Source organism: Dysidea avara, chromosome 2 (assembly GCF_963678975.1).
Source record: "Dysidea avara chromosome 2, odDysAvar1.4, whole genome shotgun sequence".
In the NCBI taxonomy this organism is placed as follows: Eukaryota; Metazoa; Porifera; class Demospongiae; order Dictyoceratida; family Dysideidae; genus Dysidea; species Dysidea avara.
Genome location: NC_089273.1, coordinates 54,288,565 through 54,312,468, shown reverse-complemented (window position 1 = coordinate 54,312,468; position 23,904 = coordinate 54,288,565). Strand labels below are relative to the sequence as shown.

Here is a 23,904-nt window from a genome sequence, read left to right as displayed (position 1 = left end):
ATGGAAATTTTAGTGATTTTGTTTACTGCCTAGGTGAGAAAACTATTTGTTTTTTTATAGATTACTAATAGGCTATTATGTTCCAGCTGTATGCTTTGTACTACTATGATACTAGGCCCTGCAGTTAACTTGATAGAAACATGATTGATTTTTAATAGTAACAAATAGTTTTCTTGTCAGGGTGCAAAAAGGGGTGTTCCTGAGGACTTTTTACGTGCCTCCCCTTCTTAAAACACTTAGTGCACGCTCCATATACTCTGTAAAAAAATTGGTGCTTTTATCAAAAAGTGAACGAATATTTGGCTTAGGCGCTGGACTATGTTTACAAATTATAAATCACAGCATATTGTTAAATGCATGTCTCACAAGTTTGTAACACACACATGCAGTTGTACTGACTCAACAGTTTTACTGAGAAAACTTGAAATTGAATACCACAAGTAAAATTGTTTGCGATTACTAGGTTTTAAATACATTTTACTACTGCTATACAGTTAAGACAAGTAATGGCACCACATAGAAACCTTAAAACCTCATAGAGGCATGGCCTGTGACCACCACTAAACCATCAACACATAACTTAATTAAATGCCTAATACCATATGTCTGACCTCCCCACATCATTATGGAACAAAGCAAAATGGATAGCTTAAGGGTGCTCGCTGATATTTGAAGCCGTTTAAGTGCCAACCCAGAAACCACATGCGGCTATTGCATCATAATTGGCATTACTACGCATACTTGTAGTATCCGTGTTAAGCGGACATGTTTTGCGCCAGAGAACACGAGGAAGAATAGCATGTTTTTTCGCTTCAGAATCGTCACTGAAGTGTTAGCAAATGATTGTCTGATGGATCAACAGTTACACTAACATGAATTAATCTAAAAGTAAGTGTTATTTAAGGCAACAAGTGTGAACGCACTTTTCACTTGTAGGCAACATGCGTTCGTGCCTTGTTTTCTCGAGTGACAGGGTATGCTGGTAGTTAGTATTGTAATTGTAAGCTGCTTATGTAGGGGACAATGTTACCAGCTGGAATCACAAGGCGTTACAAGCTGCTGATGATGGCGTGCCTAGCGTAACCTATCCAAGAGTGACTTGGAGACTCCAGGCGGAGCAAGAAGCTGTTCCTGTGTGTGAAGAAGAGAAAACAGAGCTTTTTGTGTTTAGAACAGCGTTTATGACATGTTATTTTGAAAAATTGGTGATTGCGGTCAATAGGAATTTGTGTGGTTATTGTATCAATAATGTTGGGCGCACGCAATCTTTGCACATGTTTACTAAAAATAAAACTAGTTTTTGAGTGATAGCCGTGAAGGCTTCAAAGTTTGTAGGGAGATTCGCTGATACATTCTCCAGAGGTCTATGTTTAGATTTTGTCCGTAGCATTATGGCTTCATGAGTTACGGCACCGAGAACATGAGATTTTGAATGGTGTAGCACACTTTTAGTACTAACTTAAGTTCTATGTACACTGTGTACTAATACTAAACATAGAGTTGTGAGTTATAAGCTGAAGTTTGTTCAACGTGGTTTCCAGTGCGCTACTGTGAAAAATGGAGAACTAGTTTCGATTTAAGCGCTTCATAAAGAACTACGCATAGTTATAAAATGGTATAGGCTAGTAGAATTCTGTTTGGTTTGTGTGGAAGAGAAAGAGAAGCACTTCCAACGTAAGTAGCATATGGATTCATTTTATACATTATGTGAGTATAAGCAACAATACAAAAATTGCATGTTGTATGGCTTCAAATAGCCGCGAGCACCCTTAACTGTATCACTATCTAATTAGTAACTATAGTTCGAACTGTTCAACCCACATTCAAATGTCTGTTCGTTTGAACAAACCTTCGAATTCACCTAAGTTTGTTAGGGCCCTAGCGCAAGTATCCACAGGGCTAACACTATACCTTGGCCAATGTGCTGATCCATTGTGAATATTTTAAGCCAAATTGCAATGTTGTAGACTAATCCAAACGGAAGTTATGACTGCGAATGTAAGCGCCTGTAGTTTATTTTCAGTATAGTCACAGTGCAAATCGATTACCTTGTTCTTCCTACTGTCTAGTGGTATAGTTTCAAACCTACACACCACAGAAGGCTGAAACTTTGGTGATCCATTCCTTGGACATTGCTAATAAAGCTGAGTGAATAAAATTTTTTTGTTAATTGTGCGGACAAGTTGGGTTTTTGCTGAGACGGTCACATATATCAACTCAAAGTTTATTTATCGGACTGCTTGGAAAGGCTGAATGACCACTGTATCAACAATCACTTACTTACAAAGCCATACAGAACAGCATCTGGCTTTTTTGTTAGGCCATGCATATCTATAGAATTTGCTGTATGTGGTTTGAACCTGACAATTTAACTTTAAATGACAATAGCGGCAGGGTGAGGGAGGACGAAAATAGCAGTAATTGTAGTGGCTCTTGTGATCTTTTTTTGATAAATAAGATAATTGGTTTAGTGACCAAACTAATTTATTGTTTTCAGTTGATGCTAACAGGCACTTCGCTATCTATGTGATGCATAATATATTTGATTGTGAATACTCATTAACAACAAACTGTATACATATATGTATGCATTGAATATTCTAAAAAATAAAAAAATATTTTGTATGAAGTTCTGACTGCTCTTTGTACTAGCAGAAGCGTAGCCAGAAATTTTCAAGTAGGTTCTACTCACCAAGTATAAAATCTCAATAACATTTACATCTTAATTTTTCACATTCCCGGTGAATTATTAATATTATAATCTAATCCAAAACAGCCAAGCTGTAAAAAAAAGAGTGCAGCCCTTGAAAAGGCTATGGTGAAAAAAGATGTGAAATCCAAGGTGGCGGCCAAGATGGCTGTGATGGTAGGTAAATGGTAAAAAATTTAATAACGGCAATTCAAGTGAAATTGGTGCTGCTTTTTATTTTTTCACCATACAGGGTAACTTGTTTATACAGTAACTGAACTTTCTACAGGATGATTTGTGTCTAGCTGATCTCTCTACAGGGTTACTTTGTCTGGTTGATCTCTCTTAAGGGTGATTTGTTTTTGTAACTGAATTCTCTACAAGTCACTGGTTTCTAGCTGATCTCTCTACAGCGTGATCTGGTTGTAGCTGAAATATCTACAGGGTGATTTGTTTGTAGTTGAATTCTCTACAGGGTGACTTATTTCTAGCTGATCTTTGTATAGGGTAACTTATTTGTATCTCAGCTCTCTACAGGGTGGATTCTTTGTAGCTGAACTTTCTACAAGGTGACCTCTTCTAGCTGATATCTCTGCAGGGTGACTTGATCTCTCTACAGGGTGACTTGTATCTAGCTGAATTTTCTGCAGGTTGACTTGTTTCTAGCTGATCTCTCAGAGTAACTTGTTTCTAGTTAAACTTTCTACAGGGTGATTTGTTTGTAGCTGAACTCTATTCAGGGTGATTTGTTTGTAGCTGAACTCTCTACAGGGTGATTTCTTTGCAGCTTAACTATCTACAAGGTGAATTCTTCTAGCTGATTTCTCTAGAGTAACTTGTTTCTAGCTGATCTCTCTACAGGGTGACTTGTTTCTAGCTGAACTCTTTACAGGGTAATCTATTTGTAGCTGAAATATCTACAGGGTGATTTGTTTGTAGCTGAATTCTCTACAAGGTGGTTTATTCTAGCTAATCTCTCTACAGGATGACTTGTTTCTAGCTGATCACTCTACAGGGTGACTTGTTTCTAGCTGAACTCTCTACAGACTGATGTGTTTCTAGCTGAGCTCTCTCTTGTTTCTAACTGATCTCTCTGTTGAGTAACTTTTTTTGTATAGCTGAACTCTTTACAGGGTGGTATTTTAGTTGCTGAATTCTCTACACGGTGACTTGTTTGTAGCAGAATTTCTACATAGTGACTTGTTTGTAGCTATGAGGTGACTTGTTTGTAAAGATGAATTCTCTACAGGGTAGTTTCTTTGTAGCCTAACTGTCTACAAAGTGACTTGTTTTTAGCTGAATTCTCGACAGGGTGACTTGTGTGTAGCTGAACTCTCTTCAGTGCGACTTGTAATGTTCTGAATTTCTACAACGATATATTTGTAGCTGAACTCTTGACAGGGTGACTTGCTTGTAGCTGAACTGTCTATAAGATTAACTGTTTGTAGCTGAACTCCCTACAGAATAATTTGTAATGTAATAGAATTCTATAATGGAGTACGTTAGTGTTAGAAAGTATTTCTTGTATAATCTCTACTAGTCTCCTAGGTCCAATTACCAAGTTATTGCGAATAGTTCGGTGGTTTTCACCAACCACAAAAACCTGTAGCTTAATTGTGACCAGGCCTGCAAAAACAGGGCATGTGGGCACAAACTACATCTTGTTGCTCTACACATCATATCTCAGTACTGAAACAGAATATTTGAATTCTGTAAGTTGCATCATAAAGCCAACTAAATGCTTACTGAGAACTTGAAATTGCATTGCCATAGCATAATGGTATAGAAAGTGATGAGTGATGAAAGTTTGAAAAAAGTAGGCAAAAATCATGTGCTCATATGCCCTATTTTTGCAGGCCCAGTCACAATTACAGAATGATGTTATAGCACAACAAAACTAAACCTGAGCCATTACTCTTCAAGGATATCTCTAAATTGTATAAAGATTTTTTGAAAATCCTTAAATTACACAGAAAGTTAGAGGGAAAAGTTTCTAAATCCATCAATAATCGATCTTTGGCAGAGTATTGGGAAGACAATATTAAATTAATGACAACAATAATTGATTTGCAGTTTTACGCTTCTTGACATAATGAGCTTTGTTTTCTATGGTGAATGAAGAATGGCCTATTGGACACTACTAACTCATTTACCCATGGTTTCCTATGAACTCAAATTCACGGGTTATTCATATTTATGACCCTATGAATGCTTTCTGTTTCATAGGCTATGAATTTTATGCACCCTATGAATTATATATGAATCATCCCATGAAAACACCGTGACTTTAATATGAATTATTATCCCATGACTCCCATATGAATTGACCATGAAACTACCACCATACAATGGATGAATATGTCATGAACACTCTATGGAGTGTACTATGAAATTTACATGAATGTTTCATGAATTTTACATGAATTAATTAATGAAATTTACATGAATATATTAATGAAATTTTCATGAACATCCTATGAGATACCATAAAAGTGTTCCAGATCTGATATCATGAAATAATGTCTATGCTGGACAGAAAATACTATGTTAATCACAAAGCAGCAACTCCAAAACACCTACAAATTGAAGTTCAATGTAATTACAACTTATCATGAATTACAACAGTTGAAACACATTATACCCATGTCCCATACTACGATAATGGACCATAAATCTGCCATTACGATAATGGACCATAAATCTGCCATTATGTATTGCTATAATGCACGTATCTTTATTTGAAAGTTCTGGGATCACAGAGTAGCTAACAGCATATAAATATCTAAGTTTATTTGTACACATAATAAACAGTTTCTAACTTACACACCTTATACATAAACAAAATGATGTGTAAATTCAAGACTGAAAACATTAAACGCAGACGTACTGGTCCCATTTGTTAATACATATCTAAGTGTGCATGGGCAAAAAAGCAAAAAATAAATAAAACAGCTGAACACTCGTCCTGGAGTACCTATAGCACCCACAAAAATAATTATTTGAGGGGCAGGTACCTGTAACCAGAATAATGGATACAGCTAAGATGTGCTTAGTCTAGCATTTATCCAAAATTAAGCAGAGAAGAAGAGTACTGCAGTTTTAGCAATAAGCATTAAAGTCCAACTCTGCTCCCAAAACGCTACTCAACAATTCATGACAGCGAACATTAGCCAGTTCCTCTACTTTAAAGATTATCAAACAAAATTTCTTGAGGGCACACAGGTGACTAAGTGAACATGCGTAGTTGATTAAGTTAACATGTCAGGTGACTAAGTAAGTTCGTAAACTATAGGTTAATTTTAAAAAGATGTATGTAAATGCTGCAGTGACCACTGTACCAATACATCAAATAGATTTGAATGTGTATCTTGTCATATCCTATGGCTACTTTTTGCTAATTGGAACTATCAAACACAGAATGGAACAATTTGTATTGATTCACCAAACACTCGACACTACTCAGGACATCATGTGTAATTAAATTGGTCTTTGATTCAGGAGTCAGAAGTATGGCAATACTGACAACTGAACACATTTACATTTCCAACTCTCTCCCTTGGTCTCACCGATGTTGCTGCACTAGCAACATGTAATAAAGCAGTGTAGCACTTTCAAAGTGTTCTATGTAGCTCATTTGATCTGGTCTGTCCCATTCCTTAGTGGTAACCCTTGAAAGTTTGTAGCCTAGTGCATCTTAATATTTAAATAGGGTGCTAACTTAGTATTAGTAGACAACGTTGCCGCCCTAGCAGTTAAGCAGCTGAAAACACTGATATAATGTAGCTATGCATGTTCAGTACCATACCATTTACATTCAGAAATGGGCAAACACCTACTATAACTTCATGTACAACTTACTAGAGAAGGCAGGTGAAGGTTGCGACATGAGTGAAATTCCTAGCATCGCCTCCTTCACTTCAATTTAAGCTTCACCTTTGGCGAGGCTCCCATCTTTATAAACTGTATTTGCATTTTTCTTCCTTGTTTGCTGGTAGAACACTAATTGATAAACAAGTGTGGCTTGTTCCACACGCTAGTTCTTGTAACAAAACATCGCGCGATAATTAGCATTTCAGGTGAGCCTTGAGACGAACAGCCAGCAATTCCAGACAAAACAAAACCAACCCCAAGAGTCAAATAGATTCCTTACTATAAACTACACGTTGTAAACTACTTCAATTACTCAACTAAAACTACTAGTACTTTCACCTTAACTTTCACTGTTGCTATGACTGACTGGTTACTAAGCAGTACCGCGTAGTGCACATTAATTAGAATTACTAACAATTCATGTAGTTTTCGTAGACTGTACTCCACACAAGTTATATTCATGGTTATTTCATAAGTTGTACTGGCATCATCAATGTGATGTAAACTATCTACTTGTGAAGTTCACGTGCATTTCATAGAGTGCCACCAAGAAGTGATAAAATTGTTTTCATAGGGTTTCCATGGCCATGTAGAATGGAAAAATATTTTCATAGGTAACAAAGCAATTCATGCACTTTTCATAAGGAATGTAGGATCACTGATGTTTCCCTTGTGTGTAAATCCATTTGTATTTCATGGAATTGTAATAAATTCATGGGAATTTCCCGACACTATGAATATACCGTGAACGCTTTTCAGGGTAAATTCATGTGTAATTCATAAAATTCATAGATCATTCATGGTGATTTCATGGCTAAAAAAGTTACTAGTGTGGAGAGTGTAAACTGGACCTTCATAGGTTGTTCACTTAAACAGTTGGGATCTATTAAAACCCGGAATAACGGAACAGCGGAATTACGGAATAAGCATTCTTGATATTTTATGATTATTTATACCATCTATAACATTTATACAGTACTCACCTTGTAGCAACTCCGCAATCATGATTGCAGGCAGCACTATAAGTCGATCCTCAGGGTGATCTTTAAATAAAATACGCACAAAACTAACCACTATAGAATAACCTAAACTACTTTCTAATACACTTTGCTACATAATCGTTACAAAACTGTTTGCTACATTTGCTTATGCCAGCTATCATACATGAGTAACTGCCCGAATTTATTAGTGACAAAAGTCTCCACCCCCAAAAATCTACCTTGAAATAATCTACTTTGGCTAACCTTCTTCAACTTTGTTAGCTATCTATCGCCAAACAAGTTTTAGAAGAATTTTAAATGTTAAGTGATGTTTTAAGCTCCCATAATTTTTACAACTCATGACTAATAAATTCAGGCAGTTACTAGTGTGATAGCTGGTAGAAGTAAGTATAGCAGAAAGAACTTAATATTTTTGTAACGATTATGTAGCAAAGTGTATTAGAAAGTAGTTTAGCTTAGTTAGGTTATTCTATAGTGGTTAGTTTTGTGCATATTCTATTTAAAGATTGCCTAAGGATCGACTTAGTGCTGCCTGCCATCGTGATTGCATTCTTGGTGGAGTTGCTACGAGGTGAGTATTGTATAAATGTTATAGAATGTATAAATAATCATAAAATGTCAAGAATGCTTTTTCCGTAATTCCGCTGTTCAGTTATTCCACATTCCGGGTTTTAATGAATCCCAAACAGTTGTGATAGTTTTGATGAAATGTTGATGATAATCAATTATTTACACTACTTTGCTTTTCAAAAATATGATTGGGCCTGCAAAAATTGGTAAGTGGTCACATAAAATCTACTTTTTCAAATTTTCATGACTCATAATTTCATATAATTATGCTATGATCATGAGCATTTGTTGACTATTTAATTGGCTTTATAATACAAACTACAGAATGTAGATATTCAATCCCATTAGTGATAGTTGTAAAATTAATAATTATGTTTGAATGTGACAACCATACTGCTATAGGCCACTATTCTAATGATGACAGTATCAAGATGGCCTATTCACTAGCTATGAAACAAGGAGTAGCAGAGTCCAGAGACCTACAAGTACTGCTAGTTGGAGCAGAGAACACTGGAAAAACTTGTCTCATCTCATCTTTTCTTGGTGAGGACTTTGTTGAGGGACAAGCAGCCACTGAAGCAGTTGAAGTTGATGTGTGTAAAATTTACTGCAAAGACTGGACCAGAATCAGTCACTCTGACAAGACTAACCTCCTCCATCATCAGTTTGTTGACCAGCTCAAGGAGAAGGCTATGGATATGATGGACACCAAAATGGAAACTCTAACTCTGTTCACAACATCCATAAAGTCTGTTACTCTAACTGTCAAAAATGTGGATGTACCCCATCGACATGAGATTTTTGACCAGTACAAGGGAAGGGTTTTGACATCACTTAAAGCCACTGATAATGTGTCACCCTCCAGTAGACTTGCGGTGAAATCTGGTAGTGTTACCCCTACTATTGGCACTGTTAAGCGTCTTTCTGAGACACGCCCACAAGGGATCCATGATGGTTCTTTCAGCACTTCCCAATATGATCCTGAAAGCCTAAATCTTGCTCTGTGGGATTTTCCAGGTCAGGTGATCTTCCATAATACTCACTCTGTATTCATTTCTGCTAGTGGAGTAGTGACAATCACATTTAATGCTTCCATGATGTTGACAGGTGAGATTGTTCCTCGTGAAGATTCCCCTGCACCTCCAGAATGTGCTACCATCATCTCTAGTATCCACTACTGGCTACAGGTAGTTGATTCAATGTGCTCAGTAGAGGGAAAGAAGGGAGACCTGTCTCCATTACAACCAGCTGTAATACTAGCAGGTACTCACATTGACTTGCTTCATCCTGACATCAAAATTGCTTGGAAGATTGCTAAGGAAATGATCTTACCTCAACTTATAGAGGAACTTTCTGACAAGCATTATGCTCAACACTTGGTTGGCATGGATGAAGGCATTGAGGCAGCTCTAGAGCAATTCTGTTTCTTTATTAGCAACAAGTGTAGGGATGAAGAGATAGAACGTCTGAAAAATACTACCATTAAAGCTGCAGCATTACTGAGGAAAAAGCAGCCAATCTATTTTCTTAAAATTGAGCGAGCACTTTTGCTGCGCAAAGAACAGGTAATATCAAAATCCAAAATGGTTGAGGTGATTGCAGAAAGCACATTTCCAATAGCTGAAAGTAGCTCAGAGTTTGAAGGTGTATTAAGGTACTTCCATGACAAACGTGTCATCTTGTACTTCAGCCAGATTGAGTCTTTAAAGGATCTGATAATCTTGTCCCCACGATGGTTAGCTAGGCTTTTCAGCTACATCATCACTGCTCATTCTTACAAAAGAGGTAAAGGGTTTGATGAAGCTTGGAAACGTCTAACTGAATATGGTATTCTCCATGAGAGTCTTCTCCAGCACATGCTGGGCAAGTTCCACTCAGACTACATCAATGTAGTAAAGGTTAGCAAGAAACAAGTGGTGGATATTCTGCTCTGTTTCCACCTAGTAGCTCGCATCACTAGAGAAGCTTGGTTCAGTGAAGAAGGTTATCCATCACTACCAGATAGAGGTGACACCTTCATTGTTCCTTCTCTTGTTCCTTGTGATGATGGGAGGAATCCTCCTAACACCAACCAGGAGAGGATCGTTTACTTCAAGTTTGTCAGTGGCTTTATCCCAACCAGTCTCATCAACCAGTTGATAGCTGATTGTATCTGTCGTAATGTGGAGAGGAATAATCGGCTGTTGTGGTGAGTGTAGTGTTAGTAAGTGTGGTGTATTAAGTGATTGATTGTAGGATGAGACATAGCAAGGTGGGGTTACAATTGGGAGCAGATCAGGTATACTACATCAGCCGATGTGAAGAGAAGAAGAGTATCCAGTTGACGATCACTATGCCAGTGAGAGATGATGTGAAGAGTTGTGAAGAGAGGAGGGAACTGATTGATGACATCACCAGAATACTGGATGACATTATGAAGGTGTTCATGCCAGCAGTGAAGAAAAGACCAGTCTTATTGATTCCCTGCCCAAACTGTCCTACCCTCCATATCACACTTGATGAGGTGTGTAGTGGTGACACCATCTTCTGTACCGCATCTGGTAAAGCTGATCCACTTCGTGGTTACTATGGTGACCTGTTACCTCATGGATCACATGATCATACTGCTCTACCAGGTAAGGTGTTATGTGATATCATTGCTGATTGTATGGTTAAGTGTTCATAGGAGCTGACAGGAAGTTGGAAGTGTTCACTAAATATTATGCTAGTTTAAGTAGTGTTCTACCAATCAAGAGTATCACCAGTCATTTCATCAGTGCAGGAGTGATCAGTTTTGAAGATGAGGAGGTCATCCAACAAATGAGTAGTTCATTAGCAAGATCCACTCTGGTTCTTAGGAAGATAGCTAGCTCCCTCCAAGCTGGTCAGACCAAAAGTTTTGACAAGTTATTGTTCATCATGGAGGAACATGGAGGTATGCCTTGTGATGATCTAGCCAATCAGATGAGAGTAGAACTAGTTCAAGATATGGCTGGTAGGATACCTAAAGCAGTCTACAATATAGGTATGTAGCTGTGATGTTTCTTTAATCTACAATTGTGAGTAAAATTAGGAATTTCACTTGCTAGTACTGATCATTAGCTACAATAGAAAGTGCTTACACAATGGGATCATCACCTACAGTTTATAGTTAGCAACAAACTGACATAGCTAAAGTAGTACACCTCCTGTTATAATATACCTTTAGTTGCTAGCTTGTAAAGTTCCTTACACTTGTTTGTTGACTTTTTGTAACATATTTTTCTATAAGCACTGCATCAACCGACGTCAATCTGTTTACTATGACTGTTGGAGGTGTAGCTCCAAAATTACAGACAATTTTCTACATACGTGTACTTTGTACTGGGACACTAAGGAGGACAAAGTAAGTGCATGGTACATGCATTGTACATATGTACTACAGGGTACCAAAATGTGCTTGTTAGTTTAGCAGAAGCAACATCTAACATTGGAAAATCAAGCCAATAGCTTTAGATTTTATCAAGGCTTGTCCAAAGGAATCAATCAATAAGTCAGTCAGCACAAAATTCCAACAAACAGATTTTAAAATTTTAACGTAGTGAAAGTGTTTTAAGTTGCAATTTTAAGCTTGCATGGTTATACTTAGCCAATACAGCCAAGGCATTGTAAAAGTAATGTAAGGCTGGTTTCGGGTCCATAATATTTGCATGAAAAGACACATACTTTGTGATCCCTACTATACAGTACTACCATACTGTATGATGGAGCCCATAATCATTGGATACCCAAAACATGTACGTACATGGCTGACAATGCTAGTAACAATAAGCTTTACAGTAGTATGTGTACTGATTTTGATAAAACTAGGAGCCCACCAGTGCTACAAAATTGCAATGACAGTAATGGTTGTGTATGTAACTATACTAATCCTATCTGTGTACAGTAGAGCCTGTGTACAACAGTCACCTTTGAACCAGAAACATATAGCCTTAAATTCAGGAGCAGTTACAGAGAAAAACCTGCATACGGCAGTCTGCAGTAGTTTAGTGGCTGTGACTGTAATAATTACTGTTAAGAGACTCATGCCAAAGGAAAGTATTTTAACTGATCTTTTAATTGCATTTGTGCAACCATTGGATGCTGTGGTTAGGCATAAATATGTACAGAAACCATTGGGAAATGGACAATCACAGACACAAGACAATCACAGACACAAGACAATCACAGACAGTAATGGTCACAAGATCTATTGTCACTTTAAATCTAAAGTAGGTATCCGAGTTTTTTTAACCAGCACTGGAAACTACATTGATTTCTATGCCCTGTGATGTTTGTCTGCTGTAAAAATGCTAAGCCAATAGCAAGTTATGAGCCAGCAAAGTATAGAATTAGAGATGAAATTGTTTTTCGGAGACAAAATACACAGACAGCTGCTTGCTTTTATTGTTTACCACAGGTACAGTACATGAACAAGTGATACAATTACCTGGACGATGTATCTTGGCCTGCTGAACATGCTATTAACTTAGTTGGCTGTTATATCGATTCAGCGCTTTCCCATGAAGCGATTCACTACAAACTTATTGTTAAGATTTGTTGGCATTCTTGAACGATTTTCTAACTCTGAACTTTTGAATAGCAGCTATGAACAGGTAACTTTTCTAAATTCAAGGCCCTATAACTCAGGCATCTTTCATCCTGTTTACAGCAGATAACTATGAAACAACAGATAAATCAATGTAGATTCTTCCCATGTACAGAATATGTGAACATACCATATACGTTGTAAATAATGGAAGTTTTACTGTAGGTTATCATCATTTTCCCAATGGCTTCAATACACTTTTATGAGCATCCACAGCATCCAGCAGTTGCGCAATGGACAATTAACACTGATTGCATTCCTAAGGTCTTACATGCAACTGGACTGAGCAAGTTATGAATCTTGTTAATGGCTTTTAAGCTATGAAGCCAGATAGAGTCTATTGATAGGCAGTAAGTGTGATAATTGAAGCAGTGCCAACTGTATATCTGGTTCCAAACTATATTGGCTGAACAAGCCATTAATTGCATGGTCATTATAAGGCATCAACTGCTATGTATTATGAGAGTTGATTCAGAAGTTATGTATACAGTGATTCTTAACTGGTGCTACACAAGTAACCTCTTAATACAGACCACAATGCATCCCTTCTGAAAGTGCTGCATACGGGTCTGACAGCATAGCTATTTTGTACTGGGGTCATTTTAACTTCATTATTTGTTCCAAAAGAGCCAGGTAATAACATTTTCAGCATTTGGTAAACACTAATAGTGACAAACGTCACTGACAAAGTAATGACTTAGCTAATTTGAAATCAAATTTCTTCCTGGATAACTTTCTGGTATGAACTGCAGTGGAACCTGTGTTAACAGTCATCTGAATTAATTATATTGGTAGCTTTTGTATAATGACCATGGTCACAATGTTCCAATACAATGTGCGTTCTAAATTGAAACATTGAAATAATTATTTTCAGGAAAAATAAAAAGTATATTGGTAAAAAAAATTTCTACTCATATTGTAAAATCTGCTTTCTTGTGCTGTACCCCTGTAGCCATGTAAAAGCTAATGCAGCACTATAATTATAGCATGATATGTTTTGTTCCACAGCAGAGCTCCGACCGGATTTGCGAAAAAGGGTCTTCCACACAGATCCAAATCTGTGAATTTGGTAGACCATAACTTGGTGTTAAAGAAATTTGCAAACCTGAAATTTTCTCCAATTATCAAGCTATGTTGGTGCTCACTCATGACAGAGTTTCAAGTCAATAGTGTTTTTCAATTTCAAGTTATGCATTGTCAAAGCTCATAAACTGGATGTATGTGGAAGACCCCCTTTCGCAAATCCGGTCACAAATTAGGAATTTTAAATTCAGTTAGGGGCCATATAGGCATTAAAGTAGTGAAACGAAGAAGGTGGCCTACACCTGCAGATATACTACTGGACATTTAATTCCTATACCCATGACTGAATTAGCCCATCCACTATAGTATATCTGCAGGTGTAGGCATCTTTCATAGTTTCACTACTATTTTATACCTATCACCCCTAACGATGATGTACTCCTTTATTTTAGTGTGAAATCAGTGAAAGATTGCCAGCTATTACAGAATGATCTTTCTGCTATAGTCTCATGGTCTAAACTGTGGCAGCTTAATTTGAATCCTCTTAAGTGTGAGGCTTTATCTATTACCAACAAAAGGAAGCCTATTACTTTTACTTATTTTATTGGAGATCAACCACTACAATGGACTAATCTTGTGAAGTATCTGGGGATTCAAATTAATAGCAAATTACAATGGTCTACTCAATGTCAGGCTGTTGCTACTAAGGCTACTAGGATTTGGAATGTTTTAAGACGTACCATGTTTGGGTGTAATTCGGAGGCTAGATGTAGAGCATACAAGGCTATAGTAAGGCCACTGTTGGAGTATGCTTGTGTAGTGTGGTCACCACATACTGCTAAAGATGTGAATTTGTTGGAGGCTGTCCAGAGACGTGCTGCACGGTGGGCTTGTGGTAGTCGTTGGAACCCAACCACATGTTCTTGGTCTCTTCCCCATGAAACCTGTTATCAAAAGTTGCATTTACCTCCCTTGTGTTCCAGGCGTGACTATTTATCAGTTTGTACTCTTCAGGACATTCGTCACAATGGTTCCATTCCTTTTCTGAAGTACTGTACTTACAACACGTTGGCTACACGTAGTCATTCTCTTTCTCTTGTACCACCCCTGTCAACAATTAATGCTAGGAGGTATTCTTACTTTGTACGGGTATGTTTTGTCTGGAATCAAGTGCCTATTGATATCTTGAGAATTGCAACCCGTACTGCCTTTTGCCATGCTGCATATAAACACTTCTGTGGCATTTTCTAAGTAATTTATTGTTAATGTTGTATTGCTTTCGTGTATTGGTATTTTGTTGTGTAATGTTGTCTTTGTTTTGTAATGTTGTATTTTGTAGTTATTTTTGTATTCTGGACAGTACCTTGTACAGGCTTACACCTTTTGTACTTGTCCTTCCCGGTCTGTGGTAAATTGATAATAATAATAATAATAACCCCTAAAGTTTGTAATTTTTTCTTTTACTTGTTTACTTTTTGTAGATAATTACGGCTGGTGAACCCACGCATACCACATCAAGCAAAAGAATGGCGCTAAAACTGTGTCTTCATGGGAACACACACCCCAACTATCAATTACATGCACGCAGTGGCCATTACGCTTCATTTTCAACTATGCCTATTCAGTCCATTACACAGCCTTACAAATGAAGAGTAGACCAGAACTATCTTTAAAATCAATCAATTCACTATGGAAAATATGGACAATTTATTCCAAACATAGGAAACCATTGTATGCTACCATAAACCCACACCTTGAGCTGTCAGTGAAGATATGTAGGCGAATAAAGGAGAACAAAGGTACGTACGTAAGTCCATATTACATGTATTGTACGTACTGCGATATGCTAAAACACACCTGTCAGACAGAAACGACATCTAACAGTGATAAAAATCAAGCCATCACCTTAGTCATTATAGAGTTTTTTAATCTGAAGTTAGCAAAAAAAATTTCACTGTATAAAAGATTTTGTCCCAATTTATTGAAACTGCTTAGGGGTGGTACTGAAGGCACTTGGTTATACCTAGCCAATACTTCCAAGGAGTCATGAAGGTATTGTGAGGCTAGTTTCTGGGCAAAGTTTTTGTGAGAATGTGCAAGGCCCTAATATATACAGTACTACAATACAGTATGATTAATATCGTTTATCTACTAACATGCATTGTGCATATGTCATTTGGTCATTGTAGGGAACTTTTAAAAAGTAGTGCATGCAGCTATGCAGTAAAAATGCCAGCCTGTGCATTTTTTTTATTCCATAAGTTTCCAACAGGCATGGAGGGCTAACAATATGGGTTAGTCATGAAAGGCTAGATTTGGGCTAATTTAAACCATGTATATGAAGAGCCTTTTCATAAATCCAGTCACATTCATCCATATTATACTAATGTCCTGTTGTACACCATAGCTACACAATCATCACATGATGCGGACACATCAGGAACACTACCATCAGATACACTGTCACCAGGAACACTACCATCAATTGGTATAGTTACTAAACTATAGTGTGTAAAAGTGCTATATATGTGATCCATATCAATCACCAGCTACTACTAGCCCGAAAGATGAGGTAACCCTGGCTATGGATCATAATCAAGACAGAGGTAATCAAAATAGCTAGTCTGTGTAATTATATGTATAAACTTTTTATTAGGTTTACATTGTTGCCAAAGGAGGTGTAGCATATTATAGAAGTAGAGCCTTTACAGAAGACTAACTACACAATTAATAGCACACCAACTGTAGTTCATTTGCACTGATCACATGTTCAATGTTTCACCTTTTTTGTATGCTTGTATTTTGTATATATCAGTCATTACAAACTAGTAATTTTACTGTTGAGCACTTATTTGCTGTATTTATCTATGGCCCTAAAGTTATTGGTATTGATGTAAAATGTAGTTAGTTACAAGTGGCCAAGATGATTACTCCATCTGTACAGCGAATTTCAAAGCATTACCCCAAGTGGTTTTTCTGGTGGGCGTGGAAAGTAGTCGTTTTTGTATTAGTTAATCTCGATTGCGTAATTGTTACACACTGTTGGTTTTTTCGTTGTATCTTCCTGGTTTTTAGCTCGATTTCTTTCAAACCACAAAAGGTTTGAGGTTCAATAGTTAACCTATTCACCCACCGATTTTCAGCTTCTTCCCGTAAGCGGTTTATCCTGTAGGTGTGACAACATATTGGTGTTATTTTTCGTGAATAATGGCTACTAACTCTTTGCCTGTTTATCGTATTCCAGCCAAAGTTGGTACAGAGATGTGCCTTTATACCCCCTTTATGTGTACCAAATTTCAAGGCAATCGGATATTGCGTTCGCGTTTTATAGCGGTTTTTGTAAGTGTGCGAAAAGAGGAAGAAAAAAAAAACAAAGAAACTAAGCCAATTTATGAAGTCGGATATCTCGGGAACGCTTGAAGCGATTTCGCTCAAATTTGGAATGTGGAGTACTGAAGTTGGAGAGAGTGTCCACAGCAAAACTCGTCTTGTTTCATCAAGGCAGCACAGAGCTACGGAGGTGCGACAATTGTGTTTTCTTTCTTCCTGTCAATATACTCACGCGGGTGTTGCGCGCTGGCTTCTTGGGCCGCACGACACACTACCGTGTGTCTTGATTCATAAAATTGCTTGGGAAGCACAGCCAGTCTTTCAAAATGCTGGATTCCCCTACTATAAATTATAGAGAATTAGTAATACATCAAAGGCAAAGAAACAATAACTCTTCACTTTAAGTGCTGTAGCAGGGGGTTAGGTATTGCCATTTGGAAGAAGACAAACACAAGATAATTTTTCACAGTTTATTAGTCCCTATGGTGTATATAGCACTGTACTAAGAATTCCTGCTTAAAAGTATTCTTGAAATGCTCTGTATAGTACCAAAATCCATAATGACTATATTAACTGACTCTAATAGAGCATTCACCAAATTCGTGAAATTGTTATGTTGTAAATGCTTATGAAAATTCAATGCTAGTGAAAGCATGAATGCTACTGAGCTGTAGTAGCTTAAAGTCTACAAAGAAATTTTGAAATTTTGAGAATGATTTTGGTGCTAATTTTGGCTGAAATAAAGTAGAAATTTTTAGAATTAGCATAAGGTCCCTTGCACAAGCATCACAAAAATTTAAACATAAGGTAATGCTGGGATTTGATGTGCAGCTGCATCTCCAGAGAATTTCTATAGCCACTAGGGTGTGGATAGAGTCATTAACTCAATTTAGAACAGGTGGTTTAGTTGTTTAAAATGACAAACAGTGTTTATAATTAGGCAGTGGTTACTGAACCGAAAGTCGGTGCAATAATGCCGAGGATATTGAACCGACAGTCACGTGACACTTACGAAATGGACTTTTAAGGGCTATAAGAAGGGGAAACTAATTCCAAACAACAAATTAAACATTAGAATGGCCGATGACATGAATCTAGTCCACTTTAATAATCACGTGAGCCACGTACTTGGGATACATGACTTGTGAGGTTCCTCCACCCGTACAGTAGTACTCTTCAGGAAATCCGTCTACAATTTTATGTTGAAGAATGGTGGAACCACGGATGGTAATGAATTACAAAGTTGGCAACTAGTATGAAAGTTGGGACTTCATTAGTCAAGAAGGCTGGCCACTGATCAGTAAAGTTTTGCAGAAAATGCAGTGTATATAGCTACATGAGAGACTGCAGGACCTTTTACTAAGTAGACAACACCAAAGTTTGTGGAAAAGGCTAAAGAACAGCCAAAATACTACATGTTTATAAAGTTTGTGCTCATGAAAGACAGTTGTTCAAGAGCCATCACAACAAAATGTAAGTGTTATCAAGACATGTAAAGTGAAACCTGTGTATTTATAAGGACATGTTGGGGCTGACCAAAAGTGTCTTACCACGGTGTCCTGATTTTAGGCATGAGGCTATTATGCTCCAAAAATTGAGCATTATGCTTTTGAGCAGTGCTCAAAAAATCACCTATTATGCTTTTGAGAATTGCCCATTATTCCCAAAATTATGCCACCACAATTGGCTAATAATGCCAGTTTATTGCTGTATCAGACCATTTTCATTGATGTTTAAGCTTCAAATAGTCTTGGATTCTTTAGATGGTTGCTGTATTAGAGTATTTGACTTCAATATGACTGCTTTATTAGAGTAAATAATATTCGGTGACTGTTCTATTAGAGTATCTCAATCTTTTTTAATGGAATTGTGCAATCTGCAGATTTTCTTACTGTTAAAGCTTTATGATCACCTCAAAATGCTAGCATAATTCCTGATTCCCACACATACCTATTATGCCCGAAATTACGCTGGCATAATCGCCGCATCCCTACCTGATTTTCCAGGTCAGTTTATGTACTAAGGAATACTTTGGGACCATTGCCAGGTGTCCAGATTATGCAGATGTCCTTATTTTCAAGTGTCCTGATTAACAGGTTCCACTGTACTCACTTAGTGTATTGCCAGTGTTATAATTGGTAGAAATTGTAGTGTACAGGAATATGCAGATTGAAATGCATGTGGTGTGTTCGTGTGCTCCTTGGCAGTGCATTTTTGTCTCATGTAGTGCAGTATCCACTACCTGAAATGTGTTTTATTGACCTGAACAGCAGACATGGAGCCAAGTACATGAGTAGTTATACTTAAGTACAAGTTTGAAAGTACTTGTACTTAAATACTTTCATAATTACCGCAATGTACTTGTACTTATACTCAAGTATTTTGCCAAGTACTTGTACGTACTTGAGTATTTGAAGTACTGTTAAGTACTGCAAACATTTTAGCTAGTACACAGTGAGTGTCAATGAAAATTAATTTGATGAAGTTGTAGTTTTCAAATTCTTTAGTACTTTTTACAACCTTACTATGTATCATGTAGCCACAAGCAGCTGTTATTCTGGTTGGAATTCTGGTGTAATAAAAAACAATGTTGTTGTTTAAATTGAGAGTTGAAGAGAATGGTTGACATAAACCTGAAAGTACCTGTTGTCCTAAAATATTTTGCAATTCCTGAAGTTTGAGACTGTAAGGTTAATCCAACTACTGTAATGAGGGTTTTGTTGAATTGGTGATAAGAAAATTTCATTTATAGTGCATGCATCCTTCTACGTCAGATACCCCTCCTTGTGAAGAAGACAACTCAACTATGGTAACCAATCAAAGTTAGTTTAATTACTATACATGCTGAGCTTGATGACTACTTGGAAACCCCATGTGTACCGAAAAAAGCAACCCTGTAAACTTTTTGGAAACATAATCACAAAGCATATCCTTACTTTTACCATTGTGGCAAAAGATGTTCTTTTAGTACCTGTATCATTTACGTAACCCAATTAAGCAGTTATTTAGCACTGCAGGAAAAGAATTAAACCTGAGCATAATAGACATACATTGATTTAAAATAAATGATTATTTGTGCCGTGTAATGGTTCTGTGAATATAAAAGCTGTACCTTGCATGTTTGTACCTCAAGCTTAAGTTATTATGCACGGCTGTATAAATTTTGCTATAGGAAAATGTACTGTACTTGTACTTTACTTAAGTACTCTCGTGATTTCATTTGGAGTACTTATACTTCAAAAACTCAAAAGTATAGTTGTACTTTACTCAAGTACTTTTAAATTTACTTGGCCCCACGTCTGCTGATCAGTTAACATAACTGCAGTATTTCTGTTTTTACAATCAATACTTTGGGTACAATGCATGCTACCAAAATAATCTTGGCAGTAAACAGCACAATTGATGTAGCCAATTGGTAGTTATTGTATTGGGGAAAGTAAGAGTGTCTTTGTTTCATTTCTGTGCTATCAAGCGTATATTAAGCTTGAACAGCCTTCTTGCTTGTAAGCATGGTTGAAAACGGGAAAGTTTTGCAGAGCAAAAAATTTTGTGTATTTGCAGTAAAACTTTAACAATGAAGCTTAACATTGTGAGCAACACATAGCAATTTAGTGGAAAATTTTCACATTTTGCTTTGAAGCCACAAAATGTGAAACTTTCCCTGTTTGTTATAGGGTAATAACCATACAGTACCTTGATGGATTTGCCAGTTCATGGTGAACATATTAAGCCAAGAATACTGTTGCACTCATAAATATTATGTACTGTATGTCCTTGGTATACTCACTCCAGTTTTCCTGTTCCTGCTCTCTACTCCAAGTGTTCCAACAGGTAAGGCTGAAACTTTAATAGTCCACTGGTTTTCCCCTAAGCAACAAGAAAGGAAACTAGTTGGGTTTTTGCTCAGAACAGATGGTCATTATAAGTATCACACATTAAAGCAGTAAACACTAAACCAAGTCAGTGCAGTTAAGTAATGGAATTGATCCAGTACTTATTAAATTGGCCAAAACCAAACAGAAATGTAAACAACATAAAAATTAACAAATCTAGTCTGCTATATACGTAGGTCTGCTATGTAATAATCACATCTACATGCATTTTGAATTTTATTGCAGCATATAGGATGATTGAACCTTGAAGCTCCTCTTCTCACATCATACTCCTCAGGAAATTATCTTCAGTCAAATTCATGGTGGAACAAAGTCGTGAGTTTCACCCATGCTCTAAAGTATCAGGTTCAGGTGGCTCTTTACCAACTCAGCTATACCAACTATTACATGTGTATACATAATCAGTGTGTGCATTAAATTACTGTACACTGCCACATATCCCCTGTTTGTAACATAATATTATAGATGGAACAAAGCTTTTCATCAGTTCTATGAAGTTACGATAACTGTGGTTTGGTGTACTAGTCAAATAAGTAAAATTACATGGCTATTAGTTGCATTACTCTGTACTGTTGTACTTGCTGTCAACTTTATTGCATGAGTTCTAATAGCAACTAATAATATTATTAGGTAATGCATGGATGAATAAAGAAAACGGATGGGACTCTAGTATGTCCTGTAGTGACTATGGGCCTGTAGCCTTGGTTATCAGGTTTCTAAAGTAGTTTCGAAAATCATGGGTACGTCATTACTTTGATATTGCATAGTACACAGTTTGTACGAACACCAACACTGTTGTAGCATTACAAATATATCCACTTTTTGATTTGAACACTTAATGGGATTATCAATTGGAAGTCAAGTTGTTGTGTGATAATGTGTGCATGTACATATCAAAGGCATCTACTTGTAACATTGAGGAAGATACAAAACACTAACTTTAATTCACAAAGTCTTTTGTTGCACTGTTATCATGCATGCGAATATTCAGTGATGGTGAAACAGATCCTTCAGGAAAGCGGATGAATATTATGTATATACATGTATAATTCAAGTACGCTGAATGCTGAGGTTATGACTTGGTTCGTAATCACCTCTTAGTGCTGTCTCACTGCTTATTTTTAGTCTTAAAAGTTGTTTTAACGGCTAGAATGTCTTAAGTACCAGCAACATGATAATTATTTTAGAGGTGCTTAGTACACATGAAGGTAGTGGGTTGACAGCTGCTTTGACTTTTGTTTTAGGTGAGTATGGGAGTATTATATGAATATTTTTATAAGTTATATAATTGATTATGGCCTGGCAAGGTTTATTATTTCAATCAAAATGAAGTATGGCTCCTCCACAGAGCCAGGGGAGGGGGGTAGGCATTAGCTTCAAATGTCCCATCCTGGATCCGCCATTGGTAATGCATGGAGTACACATACAAAGTTTGCTCTGACAACTTCTTACCATGTCAGAATACTTGAAACAGTTTTATATCGAATTGTTATGTAATGGGCTATAGATGACACTGGCTTCTGTCATGACATTGGAGAGCTATGGACAGATTTGTGTACTTCTCTAGAGTTTTACGATTGACTGGCTGTTTATTGAAAGTATTAACAAGGAGTGTTTTATTAAAAGCGTGTAGCACAACTGTTGTGCTTCTAGAAAATTAAAATATGTACAAAATTTCATGTTGCACCTCAAGCTTGATAAAAATGCATCATCAAAATGTACATGTGTATAACACATTATTTACATCAACACACAGAATCCAAACTGGCTAAAATCACCATACTCTTATACCCCAGAATGTCATGTATACCATCGGTTAACCTGCACACTTCAAGAAGCCACTGTGTTTGTTAAATTATCACTGCATGTACGTACTTGCAACCTCTGCTGTAACTGTACAGTAGGGGTGGAGTGATACCTGAAATCTCTGGTTCTCAATACTCACTGTGAGAATTTTAAATAAATTAGCAAAGATTGCTAAACCAAGTGGCTGAAAATAATGCATGCCGAGTAGTATAGCCATTTTGTAGTAGAGCTTTCAAATGTTTTGGCTGCCTTTCATATACACAGAGTAGCTGCAAATGCAAGTATCATTCCCCACCTAGAGTATATTAGTGTCAGGACACCATGCACCCACAACCTCAGTAATAGAAAACAAGTCAACTTACTATTCAATACTGTGAGCTAGGTGGTTGGCGCAAGACTGTATGTGGCTTTCAAGAATACAGTACCTACTGGCCCATCATGAAGCCTAGACTCTTATATTCACACAAACATCTGGGCACAGCAGCAGCAGATCTAGATGGGTTTCTGGGGTTTTGACAGAAATCCCCTTTTAAATTTAGCTCAGTGGCAGTCTAAATACATAAACATTGTTGTAGTGACAATTTGTCATAGCAAACAACTATATACCACTGTGTTTCATGTAGCTGCACTTAACTAACACCATTTATAGCTATTAAACCCTCAGCAACACTTCACTTTTCATCTCCCACTGCATTAAAAGTGATCGATATACTCTAATAGAGCAGTCAAGCATCTTGCCCTATAGTTAGCTATAGTATTTATAGTTTAAAGCATTCGATTTATTGCAATTGCTAACTAAAAGTAGCGTAAAATCCAATCTCAGAGCCTCTAAAATCTCAAAATTTCCAGGAGAAATGTCATCAGGTGTCTTAATTATTCAGCTAAACCAACTTTCAGAAACCCCCTTTTAAAAATCCTGGATCTGCCACTGCACAGCCACACCAGTCTACTGCTACCACCAATAAATATTGGGTGAGGTGATCTGTTAAAGAAGTGGACTGGGGAACATACTTGTGTTGTAGAAGCTTTTCAATATCATGTTCTAATTAAAAGAAGCCTTCAGTATAACTCTTAGTATTTGTAGTATGAATGTGACCATGACAACTGAAGAGAAGG

The 23,904-nt window shown here is 37.0% G+C and overlaps 1 protein-coding gene and 1 long non-coding RNA gene across 3 annotated transcripts in view; both read left to right on the top strand.

Annotated features, from left to right (window-relative positions):
* LOC136247696 (uncharacterized) overlaps positions 1 to 16,622 on the top strand; it is a 30,514-nt gene extending 13,892 nt beyond the window's left edge. Inside the window, exons 2-8 of one of the 2 annotated variants that reach the window (XM_066039524.1) lie at positions 8,533 to 9,147; positions 9,238 to 10,318; positions 10,366 to 10,745; positions 10,796 to 11,134; positions 16,167 to 16,247; positions 16,309 to 16,365; positions 16,416 to 16,622. In XM_066039524.1, coding sequence (XP_065895596.1) covers positions 8,533 to 9,147; positions 9,238 to 10,318; positions 10,366 to 10,745; positions 10,796 to 11,134; positions 16,167 to 16,247; positions 16,309 to 16,365; positions 16,416 to 16,453 — 2,591 coding nt within the window. In that variant the 3' untranslated portion in view covers positions 16,454 to 16,622. Of the gene's footprint in view, positions 1 to 8,532; positions 10,319 to 10,365; positions 10,746 to 10,795; positions 11,135 to 16,166; positions 16,248 to 16,308; positions 16,366 to 16,415 lie in introns of both variants that reach the window. The other variant, XM_066039522.1, reaches the window with a different exon arrangement.
* On the top strand, positions 655 to 1,219 carry LOC136247713 (uncharacterized). The gene is made up of 2 exons (XR_010697719.1): positions 655 to 888; positions 937 to 1,219. It is a non-coding gene; the product is annotated as an uncharacterized lncRNA (long non-coding RNA).
* Positions 16,623 to 23,904: the final 7,282 nt, after the last annotated feature.